Below are 17,252 nucleotides of genomic sequence, written 5' to 3'. Positions count from 1 at the left end.
CACTGCATAAAAAGCCCCCGCAGGGACTGGGAGCAGGTGACACTGTCAGAAGAGCCCAGAGCAGCACTGCCAGAGCAGTAGGAGAAGGGCCATGGAGCAGTACTTCTCAGCCACGCAGAAGATGGAGCAGGAGGTGATGTTCCCCAGCCTGCTCCGAGGGGTCTTCCCACAGCAGGAGGGGGCAGCCCCGGCTGCAGAGAGCCGCACGGACCTCTACGAGCGCTACCAGCTCCTCAAGGCCATCAAGCCCATGGTGGAGAAAGGCCTGGCCTCTGTCGCTGACCAGAGCCCGACCGGTGCCGACACCGACGTGGACACATCCGCGGACAGCAACGAGGCCGAGGATGCCCAGCTCGAGGAGCGCCTGTCCCACCACCTGACTGGCCTGCAGCAGGTCCTCACCCACCTCACCAGGGACACCAACGCCCTGACCCGGAGGTACAGCCAGATCCTGGAGCAGATCAGCCCCAGCGAGGGGCAGCCCAGCTGGTGATCCTGTCCTGGCCACCAGGTAAGAGCTGGGGACATGCAGAGTCCAGGAGCAGCAAGACAGTGGGTGGCCTCCCTGCTGAGAGAGGGGCCCAACAGTGCAGGGCTGGGGACCTGAGGGAAGGGCCTTGAAATGGGGGCTGTCCCCTCTGCTGGGGCTGGATATCCCTCTCCATGCTGGAGGAGGGAACCCATCCCATTGCCCTGTGCAGAGACTGCAGGGCTTCAGGGTTGATGGTGCGTGTGTCCCCCTGGCATGACCCTTGGAGTTAAGGAATGCTGCTGTTGCAGGACAGGCGCTGGTGGCAGGAAGCACAAGAGGTCCCCGTCGCTGACCACTGCAAGCTCTTCCCAGTCACGCTGGCATTCCCCACTCCGTGGCAGCTGATGGGATCTCCTGGCCCTGGCACCGACACCGGAGATGGTTGTGACCACGGCAGAACCAGATGGTGCCTTATCCTCATAGGAAGAAGCACCTGGCTGTGCTGGGAAGGCCATTGGAAGAGATGCAGGCTCGAAGCCTCCTCTTTATTCTCAAAGAGTGGCACGAAGTTGGGAGTGTTGTGATGTGGCCCTGACCTCCAACAGTCCCTTGAGATTGCCAAGCCCTTTTCCAGCTGGTACCTGCACTCCAAGGGCATTTCCCCCTGTTTCTGTTAATAAAAGAATCCCTGGGAAGCCAGTGTTGTCAGTGTGCTGCTTTCACTCATGGAGGGCCCCAGGGAGGGGCAGGGGGACACTGGCTATGCGGGGTGGGATCTTTCCAGGGCAATGCTGGGGAATGTGAAAGGGACAAAGAATGCCAAAGCCACGGGATTGTTTGGGTTGGAAGGGATCTTCAGAGACCACCTGGTGCAATGCCCTGCTGTGTGCTGGGCCATCTTGCACTAGACCAGGTGGTCCAGGACTGTGTCCAACCTCAGGGCCTGTGCAAACTCACCAGGCAACCTGTTCCTTTGTGTCCCCAACCCCAGGCTGAAATGTTTCTTCCTTTTGTTGACAGCAACCCCACAAAAACTGATGCCTGATTTCTGTGCACAAAAAAGGGTGAATCTGCCCATGTCAGTCAGGACTCAGTCATGTAAGAGTGAGAGGCGGCAGAACTGTACATCTCAGCACCTGTGGGGAGTAGCCTCCCTCAAGACCCCAGCTCCATGTCCAGAAATCTCAGCTTTGGGAGGTATTGGAGGTTGTCACCAACTTGCTGATTGGCAGCAGCTTTCCTAGAAAACCAGGATTTCTGTGTGCTGGTGCAGGGAGCTCCTTGGATCTCTGTGGCCACAGAGCTGGTGTTCAGGCAAGCTGTCCATGACCCACCATCGTCCTGGGAAGCCCAAAGCAGGCCATAGCTCAGGAGGAGGGAAATATCACCTCATGTATCTCCAAATCAGCCCATGTCTTCCCCTGTACCTCCTGCTGACACATCTCCCATGACTCTGGTTGCCCCAAACCCCTCAGAACTGTCCTTGTCCTCCCTAGAACCTGGCCAGGACCCTTTCACAGAGGGCACTTCTGGGTCTGCCCTCAGCTGCCCCCTCCAGAGCTCCCAGTCCTCTCAGCCGTTCACACAACCACAGCTGGCTGGAGACCCTGTCCCTGCTGCGCATGCTGGGGCAGGACAAGCCAAAGCCAGAGGAGTCTCAGCAGCTGAGAGAAATGGCCTGATCAGAAGAGAGGTGAGGGGAATCTCCAGTGTGTCCCAAAGCTTGGATGTCTGCACATGGAGCTGAGCTCTTGAGGAAGGGTGCTGCCTAGAGGTGCTGAGGGGTGCAGCTCTGCTGTTCCTCACTCTTGCATGACTGGGCCGAGTGTTGGCAGATTCACTCTTTTTTGTGCCCAAAAATCAGGCATCAGCTTTTGTGGTGTTGCTGTCAACAAAAGGAAGAAACATTTCAGCCTGAGGCTGGTGACAGAAAGGAACAGGTTGTCCAGTGAGTTTGCACAGGCCCTGAGGTTGGTCACAGACCTGTGGCCCTCCTGGGGGGTCCAGCCCCAGCCCCAGCTTCAGCTCCGAGGGCACATCATGCCACCACAAGTGTCCCCAAGGGTCTCTGTATCATCCCTGGCACATCCTCCTCTCTTTTCCCTATATGGCACCAAGGGATGGGAGTGTGGCACCACGCTCAGCAGATGGAGCTGGAAGGAGAAGGAAGAGGGGCACAGCCAGAGTGACAGCAGTTGTCCTGCCAGGTCACCATGAGACGTAATGGAGCCCTGCTCTCCTGCAGGTGACTGAACTCCTGAGTGCCAATGGGAAGGGGTGAATGAATTCCTTTGTTTGCTTTGGGGTTTTGTGCAGCTTTTCCTCTTCATATGGAGCTGTCTTCATTTCTTCCCACGAGTTTTCTCTCTTTTTCCCTCCCCAAGTCTCTCCTCCAGCCCACCTGGGGGGAGTGACAGAGCTGCTGAGTGGGGCTGAGTTGCCAGCGGGGCTCAAATCATGATATCCACAGTGAAGTTCCAGCATCGGGGCAGATGCGTCCCACCCTGAGGCCACCCTGGGGGACACTATTGTTGCTTCTTTTTGGTTCCTGTTTCCACATGGCTTCTGTTTCCCGGGCACCGACCAGCGGCTTCCGGGAGCGGCCGTGTGTGTGAGCAACAACCACTTTGTTGTTCGTTGCTCCGATAGGGACAGAATGGTTTTGCCAGCGCGACTAAGACCGAGCTAAAGAGACTCAAGAGATTGGACACTTGTGTGTCGTCCGAAGTAGGTTGTGTTTCTCGAACACCGGAGGAAAAAGTGACGGTGGGAGGGGGTTGGGTTACAGCTTTTATAGGGAATATAAGAGATGAGGTAAATCCAATTGAAACAGAGTCCAGTCTAAATACATCACAGGTGAAATCCAATGGGAATAGCTTCAGGGGGAAGGGTAAACACATGAAAAAATACAGAAGTGAAACTCCAACTTCAGATTTACAAAACAAAAACTCCAACTTCCGATTCACAAAGCTTGTTTGCTCCTTTTGCGTAGCCACGCACCACCACACACTATGATGTCTCTGAATCTTCAGGAAGCTCCGTGGTGGCCCAGAAATCCTGAGGGCATGAGACTGCCATTGCGTGCAAAGCTCTGTGCAGCACTGGGCATTCTGGAATGCCAGGAGCACCCAGAAAGGGAGAAAAGGAGCAGTGGGTTCAGGTCTGAGAGGGAAAGGGCAGGTGGCAGAATGGGCACCTGGCTGGGCTATGAGGGGACAGCGGGAGACCTGCCAAGACTGAGGGTTGCAAAATGGAGGAAGGACCACATGGTCTTTCCCAAAATAGAACCAATTCCTCCAATTGCCACATACTGCAAGATAAGAAGGTACGGCTCTGCGATGTTTCTCCCGGCTCTGGGCAGCTCCGGCGCCTGGAGCAGCACTGCTTCCCTCCGGAGACGGAGTTTGCCGCTTCTTCCCGGGCACTGCACGCTCCGGGGAGGTGGGCTGGCCACGCTTTTGACCGCCACGCGCGAGGGATATTGGTAAAGAGGCGAAAGAATGTCTAATTCACCCACGAGGGAGGCTGAAAGGCTTTAATGGCCGTGATGAACAGTGGCAGAGAAATGGCGACGCGCGCTCCCAGTGCCCGCGTGGGGGAAAATGGCCATGAGATCCAGGAGGTGCAGGATGATATAGGGGGCGGGACAGGGAGGGCAGGAGTCCTTCTGCCCAATGGGGACAGGTGCCGTGGCGGTGACATGGACCACGGCGACCAACGGGAACATGGCAGGGGCGGACCCGGGGCTCCGGGGCGAATGGGGTCGCAGGAACGGGGTGACCGACAGAATTCTCAGGAGTGGACAGGGGAATGGTTACAGGACTGGCAGAATGAGCTCCAATGGTAAGAGACTCGGAGACAACCACTGCGGGGGTGGGGGGGGAAACATGGGGGGTGCATGGGGGTACACAGAACTCGGCTAGCTAACACAGATCAGAACCCCTAATCTGAACCCATACCTGGGATGCAACATCTCCCTGTTTTTCAAAATACAAAAATAGAAGAACAGCTGTTTGATCTTCTTTGCTGCTTGTCTGGTCGCTGCTATGCTCAGCTTCTGCTCCTGGTGTTTTGCTGCTGCAGCGGCTGCCCTTTGCAGATGGAGAGGGCCTGCTGCGATGATGCTGGGGCTGGTTTTTCCCTGGGTGGTTGGGGATAGGGGAACTGGGACAACTTTATTACAAACAAGTGGACTGGGGACACAAACGGACTGGGGTAGCTGGAAGGGTTTTTCTGTGGCTTTGGGGAAAAACATTTTTTAAGGAGATGTAGGATCTTTTCTCTTTGAAGCGCCTGCGGTTTGATGCCACCCCCCTGATTGGTGGGGTCATCTGCTGCACCCACAGGCACTCTGATGTTGCGACTCATCACCTGCACTACTTGATAAATCACAGCTCCCCTTGAGGTGCTGTGGCCTGCCTTATTTTTATCTTCATGCGAGGCAGATTCGCGTTCTTTTTTCAGTTTTTTGGGAAAGTGGGGTCTCCCTCCCCCCTCCCCCCTCCCACTGTCCCTGGGGGTGCCCTCCCCAAAAATGGACATTGGATTACAAAATGTCCCTTCCAATCACAGTGGAAGCATTGGTGTTTCAATGCAGACTGCCTCGGAACAACGTTCTTTGGAGGCACAGCAGCCAAGGCAACCACGTGGCTTCTGGGCTTTTCAGGGATCTAGAGCTGTGTTTCAGCGTTCATGGATGTTGTTTCTGGGACAAACCTGTCCTGGACCTCTGATCCCTCTACATGACTCTCAGCTGTCCCCTTGACCGGATCTGTGGACTCTGCAAAATGCTCAGAAACCTGCTCTTGCTCCCCCCTCGCTCCTCTCCCGTCCCTCCCGGGTCTCCGGGAACCATGGGAACTTGGAGGTAGGGGTTCCCGTCCCCCCCCTCCTCCTCTTCCCGCCCCCCCCCCCCCCCCCCCCGGACCTCCGGGACTCATGGGAAGATGAGGACAGGGTGTGGAGAACAAGATGGGGGCTGCCCCCTCCCAGAGGCAGCCGGGCAGAGATGGCAGGGCTCTCCCCTGAGAGGGCGGGGTCGATGATGCAACTGGGAGAACATGTAAAGGACTGGAGGGAACGCCCACACAAGGGGGAACAATGGGTGGGGGAGTAACCTGATCTCCCGAGGGGGCGGCACCCACACCCACAGGGAGGCAGGAGGGGGTTGGGTCAAAGGCGGGGACACCGGGAACAAAGGAGAGGAAGGGGTTGTGGGCAGAAGAAGCCCCTCCACGTGGCCGTTCTCCATCTTGGGAAGACAAAGACCTCGACCACGTGGCCGTGGCCTCCTCAGGGGAACAAAGGAAAGGATTCAAAGAAACAGAACTGCATGGGGTAGTGCCAGAACTGGGATTTCTAACTGAGAAAAAGGGATTGGAAAAAGGGTTTGGGATCGGTTCCTCAGCGAAGTAGCTAATTTCACTAAGGCGGGTGTGCCGGGGGGGCTGTGGGAAGCCAGGATCACGGTCCACGATTGTGGAGGTGCCCTGCGCCTTAGAGCGGCGGAGTACTCCCATCAGCCCACCCGGGTTCGAGGAAGAAGGCGTAGGAGAAGAAGGTGGGAAAACAGGTTCAGGAGGAGCAACAGTTTTGCCTGATGGCTCTCTTCCTTCCCAGCTCGCTTCCCGTGCAGATTCCGCTTTTACAATCTCCGATATTAGCAAATGGAGGGTGGTAAAGCAACCTTTAACGGAGCGATCCCTGTGTTCAATCCCCTCTGCCAATTTTGCCTCCACCCGCTCCCAGAACTCATTTTTGTGAGTATCCTCCGCGGTTACGCGTTGGAAGGAAAAGCACAGCCATCAGACAAACTATTTAACCAAACTTTTGGGGAGGGGGCCCTTCACCGATAGGATATCCTTAACTAGGGAATAAAATTCCTTCTGTTGGATAGTTAGCATGGTCCCCATGCAACTTCTACCCACACCACCTCACCCCTGGTGCAGAAAAAGCAAAAAAAACCCAAAAAATGCAAGAGATCCCGGCGGCCGACACTTGCGCTGCGTGTTCCGTACCCTCAGAAACGCAGTCAAAAAGCACCCACGTGAAGGGGAGTATTAGCCGGGTACCCCCCCGACGCTAAACACTCACCAAACCGGAACCTTCGCAAATAAAAGTTGCCACCAGGGTCCTCTGACCTGGGAAGTTTCTCTTCTTCGGCTCTCAGTGGCCGTGAAAAGTTTCACTTCCCCTCCCATGCAGGGAAAGCACCGCGTGCTTCCCTGTGGGTGGTGGAGAGTTCACTGACTTAATTTGGGGAGGCTCTGCTCCTATTTTCAGTCTGGCATGAAGCACAGTTCCGGCGCTGACTGCGGCTCGCTCGGCTCAGCTGCGCGGCCCCGTGCCAGCGGCAACGGCACTTCGCATGACTGCCGGATGCTTTGTGGTGATTCTCTGCCTGCACTGCGGCTCTGCGCTGGCCGTGGCCCCACTGTTGGGCGTCGCTTATGGCTCTGCGATGTTTCTCCCGGCTCCGGGCAGCTCCGGCACCTGGAGCAGCACTGCTTCCCTCCGGAGACGGAGTTTGCCGCTTCTTCCCAGGCACTGCGCGCTCCGGGGAGGTGGGCTGGCCACGCTTTTGACCGCCACGCGCGAGGGATATTGGTAAAGAGGCGAATGAATGTCCAATTCACCCACGAGGGAGGCTGAAATCTTTAATGGTCGTGGTGAGCTGTGGTGGAGAAACTGCGACGCACGCTCCCAACGCCCGCATGGGGGAAAATGGCCATGAGATCCGGGAGGCGTGGGATGATATAGGGGGCAGGACAGGGAGGGCAGGAGTCCTTCTGCCCAATAGGGACAGGTGCCGTGGCGGTGACATGGACCACGGCGACCAACAGGAACATGGCAGGGGCGGACACGGGGCTCCGGGGCGAATGGGGTCGCAGGAACGGGGTGACCGACAGAATTCTCAGGAGTGGACAGGGGAATGGTTACAGGACTGGCAGAATGAGCTCCAATGGTAAGAGACTCGGAGGTGACCACCGCAGGGGGGGAAACACGGGGGGTGCACGGGGGTACACAGAACTCAGCTAGCTAACACAGATCAGATCCCCTAATCTGAACCCATACCTGGGATGCAATAAGAAAGGACATGCAACAAGAAGGGACAGCTGGCCATTGACCAGCAATGGAGTGGGGGTGAAGCCAGGTCAGAAGAAGGCATCAGGGAGTCGGGGCCAGGAGCCAGGGGTGACAATGAGGAGAGGTGCCCAGGTTCTCTCCTATCCTTTCTTATGCTATTTCAACACCACAACGTGTTCAGTTTTGGGTTTCTGTGGGAGTGGGTCCACCTTCTTCTTCCTGGTGTGGCCAGGCTGCAGGCAGCTGGGCTGCTGGGGATGTCACCTCCCCCACTCCTCGCTGCCATGTGCTCAGGATGTGAGCACTCCAGGGACATTCAGCAGGCTCTGTGTTGCATCCCGGAGTTTGGGTTTAGATTAGGGTTTTTAATTTATGTTAAAATAAGTCAAATTCTGTAATCCCGCGTTTCCCCCGTGTTGTTCCCCCCCCGCGGTTTCTGACCCCATGTTGCCTGCTGCCGGATCCTTACCCCTGTGCTGCTCCTGTAACCACCCTGCCGTCCGGCCCCGGGAAACCCCGTGCTGGCTGCCCCGAGCCACACGGTCCCGCTCAGCCCGCTCTGGCTCGGTGCCCGCCCCTGCGGGGTTCTCTGGTTGGTCGCTGTTGCTGGCGTCACCGCCACGGCAGCCGCCCCTATTGGGCGGCAGGCCGTGGATCCTCTCGCCCCGCCCCTCCATAAAGCCCTATCCCGCCGGCAGTTAGGCGCCATTTTCTCCCATGCGAGTGCCGGGAGCGGTCGCGTCTTTCCATCGAACCGCGCCGCGTGACCAATAAACCGTTCCTGCTAAGCACGGAGCAAATGGACAAATTCCTTCCTCTTTGCCGGGTCCCTAGCGCACGGTAACAGAGGCTGGCCAGCCCACGCACCCGAGACACGGAGCCGTGTCCGGGAACCCGCGGCAGCAAACCATGGCAGCACGTGGAAGCTACGCCACAGCCGGGCTCCCAAGAGCCACGTGCAGGCGGGGAGAGCGAAAACCCACGCCGCAATTGGCGCCCCAACGTGGTGCCGAGGCCAGCGCTGAGCTGATTGCGTGGATGGAGGTTCACCGCGGAGCTCCAGGAACAGCGCCGGGAGCCGCCGCTGCCAGCCAGGGGCCGCGCCGCCGCCAAGGGGGGAGCGCCGCCGCCAAGCCAGAGCGGGCAGCGATCCGCGCCGGACCACAGCTCCGTGCCGGACGGAAACCGAGAGCAGGGGCTCTCCAAAGTACGTCAGTGAAGTCTCCGTCGCCCACGAGGGACCAGACAGTGTGTCCTGCGTGGGACAGGAAGTGCAAACTTTCGCAGCCAGGAGGGCAGAAGAAAGGACACTTCCCGGGACTCCCGGACCCTGGTGGCAGCTTTTCTTTGCAGAGACTTCAGTCTGGTAAGTATTAGTCGTGGAAACGTTTCCAGCTAATACGGGGAGGGCTGGCCGTGTTCCCGAGGTTGGGACGTGCGGCGCGCAGCACGAACGGCAGCCGCTGGAGTCGCCTGCGTTTTTTTTGCTTTTTTTTCTCTTTTTTACTGCCCCAGGGGTGAGGTGGTTTGGGTGGAAGAAGCATGGGGACCGTGCTATCTGCCCAACAAAAGGAATTTTATTCCCAAGTTAAAGAAATCCTTTTGGTGAAGGGCCAATACCCAAAAAATTTAGTTAAGAAATTCGTCCGGTGGTTGTTCTTTGCTTTCCCCCGTCTGTCTACCGAGGACGCGCGCAAAACAGAATTTTGGGAGCAAGTGGGAAAAAGGCTAGCAGAGGGGATCGGTAGGGATCCCTCTATAGATGACTGCTTCCCTAAATTCCATTTGTTGATCACGGATGTAGTAAAATCAGACCCCGCGCGAAACTCAGTTGGGGAAAGGAAAGAACCATCCAGAAAATCTGTTACTCCCCCTGAATCTGTTTCCCCATCCCCTTCTCCGACCCCTTCTTCCCCTAACCCGGGTGGGCGAGGGGGGGCACCCCGTCGATCTGAGATGCAGGGCAGCTCCACAAATGTGGACCGTGCTCCTGGCTCCCCCAAGCCATCCCGGCGTCCCTGCCTTAGCGAGATCGGTCGATTCGCTGAGGCCACGACCCTAAACCCTCCTTCCAATCCCTTTTTCCCAGTTGAAAATCCCAGTTTCGGTGCTACCCCGCGCAGTTCTGTTTCTTTAAACCCCTTTCTTTGTTCCCCTGAGGAGGCCGAGGCCACGTGGTCGATCTCTTTGTCTTCCCAAGATGGAGGGCGGCCACATGGCAAGGCTTCCCCTTCCCACAATCCCTTTCTTCCCTTTGTTCCCTATGACCCCACCCCCTCCTGCTTCCCGGTGGGCGCGGGAACTGCCCACTCAAGGCATCGGGTTACCACCCCTCCCCCTGTCCCTCCTCGGGTACGCGTAGGCGTTCCCTCCTTGCATGTTCTACCTGCCGCGTCAGCAGCCCCGCCCTCTCCCAGCCGGGAGGGCTCAGTAACCTCCTTCCCACCTTCCGAAGAGGAGGATTCTCCCCGTCCTGTCCGTCCTCTCCCTCGCGCTCCGCCCCCGCGTCCTCCCGCTCCTCGGAGACCTGGGGTGGGGGGAGGAGGGGGGGTGTAATGGAGCCCGGTCCATGAAGTCGAGCAGTCGATCCACACTCCAGTCCCCTACACAAGGGGAGGGGAAAACCCTGCGTGGACACCCCTCTCTTACGATTCAGTCAAAGAGGTCTGCAAGACATTGCAAAAATTTGGCAGAAAGAGTCCTTTTTTTAAAGGGATTCTAAAAGCCACTTTAACATCTAAAACTGTAGTGCCGGCTGACCTTAAGCGTTTATTCAACTGCCTGCTTCTCCCTTCTGAATACGACCTGTGGGAGAGGAGGTGGAAAAGGCTAGCGGCAGACCTGCTTCCCGAAATCCACGAGGGGCCTTATGGCCTGGATTTCGCGGAAGAGCAAATCACCCTAGACCATCTTGTGGGCGAGGGAGAACGGAGTGAGGGGCAACTGCAAGCTCGGGGAATTCCCACAGCAGTGTTGGACATGTCCAGCAATGCAGCAGAGCGTGCGTTCCTGGGCATGCCCGCCAGGGATCCGGGGATACCCTACACGGCAGTCAAGCAAGCCGTGGGGGAGCCTATGTTAGATTTTGTAGATCGGGTCCGAGCAGCCGTGGAGAGACGCATAGAAGTACCTGAACGCTGGGAAGGAATGATCCTAGAAGTGGTGCACATGAATGCCAACGCCATGTGCAAAAGAGTCATCATGTCAATGCCGGCCTCACCACCGCCAACCCTCAGCCAGATCATCGAGGAATGCACACTGAAGGCGCACCTGATGGAAGAGGAGGAGGCTCCAAAGAAAAAGGACAAGCAAGTTGCCTCGGCCACTGCTCCTTCGAGGAACCCAGCACTGAAGTGACTTCCATCCACACGCTGGTGTTACCATTGCCATCAGGAGGGACACTTCCAGGCTCAATGCCCACTTCTAGGGACTGCACTACCCAGAGTTGCGGGAGGGGGGAGGGGGAATGGGAACCCCGCGGTCCAAAAAAACTGACCCGTGAACGCGCACTTGCCGCGCGTTCAGACAAAAATGAGGCAAGTCGCGGTGCTGCAGGAGGAGCCGCAATGCACCATCTAGTACCATCAGTAAGCGGCTGCCTCTCAACTAGTGACAACCGGGAGCCTTATCGACACCGACTCACTAACTCTGTTCATTTCCGTTCCCAGGACTGGCAGTTTTTCATAGCAGATGCAGAGCTTCTATCGCACATCTGCCGCTGTGAGACCAGGAAAAAGGAAGATCTCTTAAATTGCAGGTACCTCGTTGTTGGGGACACAAAGAGCACTCCACTGGAGATAGAAGTCCCTCCAGTAATCTCCACCCTCAATCCGAGGCTCTTCTATCTCGCAGCACGCTGTGTCCACCCCCCCCTCTTCCTGCCTAAGGGCCAGGTAATTGCACAAGCAATTCCCATTCCTCATGCTCTGTGCAATGACCTGGAGCTCTCTGTGTTTTATGCTGGGAAGTTGGGAGAAGAAAAACCCCTCATATGGTGCAAACTCAAATGCGAGGGGCGATCTGTACACCTACAGGGGATGTTAGACACAGGGGCAGACGTGACAGTCATTCCACCACACAAGTGGCCGTCACACTGGGAGCTGCAAAGCGTGGCCACACCAGTCTTAGGACTAGGCGGGCCACAGCCGGCAAGACAATCCAAAAACATTGTCCAAATTCAGGGTCCGAATGGGCTGCTGGCCTCAGTGCGTCCGTTCGTGATCGACTGCAAATTTACATTATGGGGGAGGGATGCCATGTCGCAGTGGGGAGCCAAATTGGAATTTCCGGTCCCCCAGCATTTTTTGGTGCGCCCCACACAGAAAGTAACATGGCTCACAGATAAGCCTATCTGGGTGGAGCAGTGGCTGCTGAGTAAGCAAAAGCTGCAGGCGCTCACCAAATTAGTTAACGAAGAGTTAGAAAAAGGACACCTTGTAGAAACAAACAGCCCCTGGAACTCTCCTGTGTTTGTAATAAAAAAACCGGGGAGAGACAAGTGGCGACTCCTCCACGATTTGAGAAAAATTAATGAGGTAGTGCAAGATATGGGTTCCCTCCAACCGGGTATGCCATCTCCATCTATGCTACCCCAGAATTACAATTTGGCTGTAATTGACATTAAAGATTGTTTCTTCCAAATCCCACTCCATCCGGATGACGCTCCCCGTTTCGCATTCTCTGTGCCTTCCATCAACAGAGAAGCCCCAATGAAGCGCTACCACTGGACGGTACTACCACAGGGTTTCAAATGTTCCCCTACTATATGCCAGTGGTATGTCACTAGGGTTCTATCCCCAATGCGTGCCAAGTGGACATCCTGTATTTTCTATCATTACATGGATGATGTGCTGATTTGTGCCCCTGACAGCGAGATCCTGCAAGTAGCACTGGAGGACACTGTTAGGGCCTTGTCGATGGCCGGATTTGAGTTACAGAAAGAAAAGGTACAGTTGCTGCCACCCTGGAAGTATCTGGGCTTGGAAATTAACAACCGACAATCAGACCCCAACAGATACAGATAAATGATAACCCCAAGACGCTGAATGATCTCCAGCGCCTGTGCGGATCATTAAATTGGATCAGGCCATGGCTAGGACTCACTACGGGGGAATTATCCCCCCTCTTTGATTTGTTAGCAGAAAGGGAGGGGGATGAGGGTTTAGGTTCCCCGAGAGTCCTGACCCGAGAGGCCAGAGCAGCGCTCGAGAAGGTCCAGAAAGCCATCACGAGCAGGCAGGCCCACCGCTGCCAACCTGGGCTGCCTTTCCGATTCATCGTCTTGGGTGAGTTGCCCCATTTGTATGGTGTGATATTTCAGTGGGACAAGGGTCAACGGGACCCCCTCTTAATAATAGAGTGGGTGTTCCTTGGCCACAGACAGTCCAAGAGTATCACCAGGCCACAGGAGCTGATGGCGCAGCTCATAATACGGGCCAGGGCTCGTCTGCAAGTACTAGCTGGCTGTGACTTTACATGTATCCATCTCCCCATCAAAACATCCACGGGGAAGATGACCAAAGAGGCTTTTGAACACCTGCTAAGGCAGAATGAGAACTTGCAGTTCGCTCTAGACAGCTTCTCAGGCCAAATTAAGATCGGACATCCTGGCCATTATTTGTTCAATACTGAATTCAAATTGTTACCCGAAGAATTACAGAGCAAAAAACCCCTCCGAGCTAACCACTAACAGTATTCACGGACGGGTCAGGGAAGTCCCACAAGTCAGTGGTGACTTGGAGGGACCCAGAGACTCAGGTGTGGGAATCAGATATTAAGGTAGTAGAAGGTTCCCCACAGGTGGCTGAGTTGGATGCTGTAGTGAGAGCTTTTGAGAGGTTTTGAGAGGTTTGAACAACCGTTTAATTTAGTAACAGATTCGGCATACGTAGCTGGAGCTGGAGCAGTGTCTAGAGCTGAACATACAGTTGTAAAAGAGGTGCCAAATCAGGTCATCTTTGGGTTGCTCTCAAAATTAGTACACCTAGTTTCTAACCGTGAGCATCCCTTTTATGTGGTACATGTGAGATCACACACGGATCTCCCAGGCTTTATTGCCGAGGGAAACCGCACAGCAGATGCCTTGGCAGCCCCTGTACACCTAGGAGGCCAGCCGAGCATAGTCGAGCAGGCCAAGCTGAGCCACCAGCAGTTCCATCAGAATGCCCCGGGGCTGGTACGCCAGTTTAATCTGCGGTGTGACCAAGCCAGAGAAATTGTGGCCTCATGCCCCAACTGTCAAGAGGCAGCCTTACCAACACTGGGAGCAGGTGTGAATCCCAGAGGTCTCCGCAGTTGTGAGGTGTGGCAAATGGATGTCACCAAAGTCCCTGAGTTCGGTAAGCTCAAGAATGTCCATGTAACTGTGGACACCTTCTCGGGGGCAGTTTTTGCTTCAGCACACATAGGGGAAAGGGCCACAGACGTCAAGAAACATCTTGTCCAGGCCTTTGCCACCTTAGGGGTCCCAACCACGATTAAAACAGACAATGGTCCAGCCTATACTTCCAAGGTGTTCCGCAACTTCCTGCAAGATTGGGGGGTTCAGCATAAGACCGGGATTCCCCACTCCCCCACCGGCCAGGCCATAATAGAGAGAACCCACCAGACTCTAAAGCAAGTCCTCAAAAAGCAGCGAAAGGATGTGCGAGTGCTGTCACCGCACGAGAGGATCTGTAAAGCATTGTTTACCATCAATTTCCTAAACTGTTCCTTTGACAGACCAGAACCGCCAGCCCTGAGACATTTCAAACAACATCAGGAGCTCCAGCCAGAGGAGCAGCCTCCAGTGTTAGTGAGGGATCCGGACTCTAAAGAAATCCAGGGTCCATTTCCACTTTTGACTTGGGGACGGGGATACGCCTGCGTGTCTACGCCTTCAGGAGTCAGGTGGCTCCCCAGGAGGCATGTTAAACTCTACACAGCAGAGCAGTCAGTGAGTCAGAGTGATACGGTGCCAGTGGATGCAACCTGTGATCCCACCAACCTAGGGGTTGCATCCAATCGCAGACGCCGCAAAGAAGGAAAAGATTCTACCTCTCTCTAACCAATGCTTCCCTTACAGCTACCTCAGCCCAGTTATACCCCCAGTTCCTGTGTTTGTAATAAAGTTGTCCCAGTTTCCCTATCCCTAAACACCCTGAGAAGAACCAGCCCCAGTACCATCTCCAGGCCCTCTCCACCTGCGTAGCAGTCACCACAGCTGCAGCACCAGAAGAAGCTGGGAGAAGAGGCCACCGCTTGAGAGACTGAATCAACACCACTGCTTTCGTTTTATATTTTATTAAGCGGGGAGATGTTGCATCCCGGAGTTTGGGTTTAGATTAGGGTTTTTAATTTATGTTAAAATAAGTCAAATTCTGTAATCCCGCGTTTCCCCCGTGTTGTTCCCCCCCCGCGGTTTCTGACCCCATGTTGCCTGCTGCCGGATCCTTACCCCTGTGCCGCTCCTGTAACCACCCTGCCGTCCGGCCCCGGGAAACCCCGTGCTGGCCGCCCCGAGCCACACGGTCCCGCTCAGCCCGCTCTGGCTCGGTGCCCGCCCCTGCGGGGTTCTCTGGTTGGTCGCTGTTGCTGGCGTCACCGCCACGGCAGCCGCCCCTATTGGGCGGCAGGCCGTGGATCCTCTCGCCCCGCCCCTCCATAAAGCCCTATCCCGCCGGCAGTTAGGCACCATTTTCTCCCATGCGAGTGCCAGGAGCGGTCGCGTCTTTCCATCGAACCGCGCCACGTGACCAATAAACCGTTCCTGCCAAGCACGGAGCAAATGGACAAATTCCTTCCTCTTTGCCGGGTCCCTAGCGCACGGTAACAGAGGCTGGCCAGCCCACGCACCCGAGACACGGAGCCGTGTCCGGGAACCCGCAGCAGCAAACCCCGGCAGCACGTGGAAGCTATGCCACAGCCGGGCTCCCAAGAGCCGCGTGCAGCCGGGGAGAGCAAAAACCCACGCCGCAGCTCTGTCCATGACGGCCAGCCTGAACTCGGCAGCAGACACCCGTGTGGAACATCTCACTGTGAGTGCTCTGCTGCATGGAATCCTGCATGGGTCATGAGGACATGCGACAGGGACAGAGATGGGAACAAATTCCACAAGGGGAACTGCATCCACGGGACTGAGCTTTCATTGCCCACAGTGGAGCACAGATGGTGCCACCTGCACACCCATCACCCCCATCCCAGAGCTGAGGCCATGGCGGGTCAATGGCCAGGACTGCTGTCCCTTCTTATCTTGCAGTATGTGGCAATTGGAGGAATTGGTTCTATTTTGGGAAAGGCCACAGGGCCCTTCCTCCGTTTTGCAACCCTCAGGGTTGGCAGGTCTCCCGCTGTCCCCTCATAGCCCATCCAGGTGCCCCTTCTGCCACCTGCCCTCTCTGCCTCAGACCTGAACCCACTGCTCCTCTTCTCACTAATGGGGTCCCCAAACCCCAAAGTGTATCTGACAATTAGTCATGTCCCAAGCACTGGGAGCAGGGGTGCAGTTGGAGTCTGCTGAGCCCCTGTCACCCTCAAACATTCTGCCATGCTCACTATGAGCAGCAGTGGAAGCAGTGAGGGCAGCAGGAAGGTGAAGCATCCCCTGTGTCCCTCTGTCCCCAGAGCCCTGAGATGTGCCTGCACCTGCAGGAAGCTCTGCAGGTGCCCTGATGTGGCCAAGCCTCTGTCTGGCACCTGCATGGGGCCAGCAGCACCCACACTCCTTGGTGCAGCAATGGGACCATGGTAGGACATAAAGAGATGCCAGGACACAGGGAAAGGGACAAGACGGGTGCCAAGGGCAGGTGGGGAAAGGTTGTGTGGTGGTGTGGGCACCTGGCTAGGACACAGGGGGACAGAGGGAGGGCTGCCAGCACCAAGGCTTGCAAAAGGAACCACCTACCCCACAGCCTTTCCCCAAATAGAACCCCTTTCCCTGATTGCCACCTGCCACAGGGACATGCAGGGACAGGCAATGCTGGCTGCTGCCCTGGCTGTGGCTTTTGCTCTCCCAGAATTGCAAGCGTGGCAGGATACCCATGTCCATAATCCCCTGGGGGCAGCAATGGCCCTGTGCTGCTGCCACAGGAGTTAAACATCCTGGAGTCAGGTCCCTGTCCCTGTCCACATCCCTGCTGAGCTCAGGGGGAGGCTGTGGACATTGGATGTTTCCAGGCACCCAAATCTCCGAACAGCGGCAGGCTCCATTGTCCCCACACCCCCACTGGGACAATGTTCCAGTGAATTTCCAGTGTGTTCCAGATTCCCTTAAGGGTGTTCAAGGGGTTGCTCAATGTCCCTGGCGTATTGACGTCCTGAGCGCATGGCAGCTGGAATGAGGGAAGGTGACGGTCCCCTGCCGCCATCCCAAACTGGGGGGCAGAAGCTGGACCCACACCCAGAGGGCCCCGGAACTGAACCTGTTGGGGGATTGAGATAATACAGGACAGGGTGGGAGAGGCCCTGAGCACCTCTCCTCTTTGCTACCCCCCCACCCAGTTCCTGGCATGGGGAGGCAGCAGGACCCCTGGCCAGCTCGGGTGAAGGCCACGGGGAGGCTGGGCCAGGAAAGATTGCACAGAGCCAGGGACACTGCATGGCCCAGCCCCGGCTGGGCTGGAGCCAAGCCCCACCCCAAGGCCATCCAGCCGAACCGGGGCTGGCACGGGAGGACAGCAGGGGAGGGACGTGCCCCAGCACTGCATAAAAAGCCCCC

General features: G+C 56.4%; 1 protein-coding gene across 1 annotated transcript; it reads left to right on the top strand.

The window, feature by feature from the left end:
* Positions 1 to 19: 19 nt before the first annotated feature.
* Positions 20 to 1,171, top strand: LOC128803674 (thyroid hormone-inducible hepatic protein-like). The gene is made up of 2 exons (XM_053970847.1): positions 20 to 511; positions 781 to 1,171. The coding sequence occupies exon 1, from the start codon at positions 92 to 94 to the stop codon at positions 491 to 493; it is 402 nt and encodes a 133-aa protein (XP_053826822.1). The 5' UTR covers positions 20 to 91; the 3' UTR covers positions 494 to 511; positions 781 to 1,171.
* Positions 1,172 to 17,252: the final 16,081 nt, after the last annotated feature.

The sequence above is a fragment of the Vidua macroura genome, chromosome 2 (genome assembly GCF_024509145.1).
Source record: "Vidua macroura isolate BioBank_ID:100142 chromosome 2, ASM2450914v1, whole genome shotgun sequence".
NCBI lineage: Eukaryota > Metazoa > Chordata > Aves > Passeriformes > Viduidae > Vidua > Vidua macroura.
The sequence above is the reverse complement of the archived record's forward strand: the minus strand, read 5'-3'. Positions and strand labels throughout refer to the sequence as shown.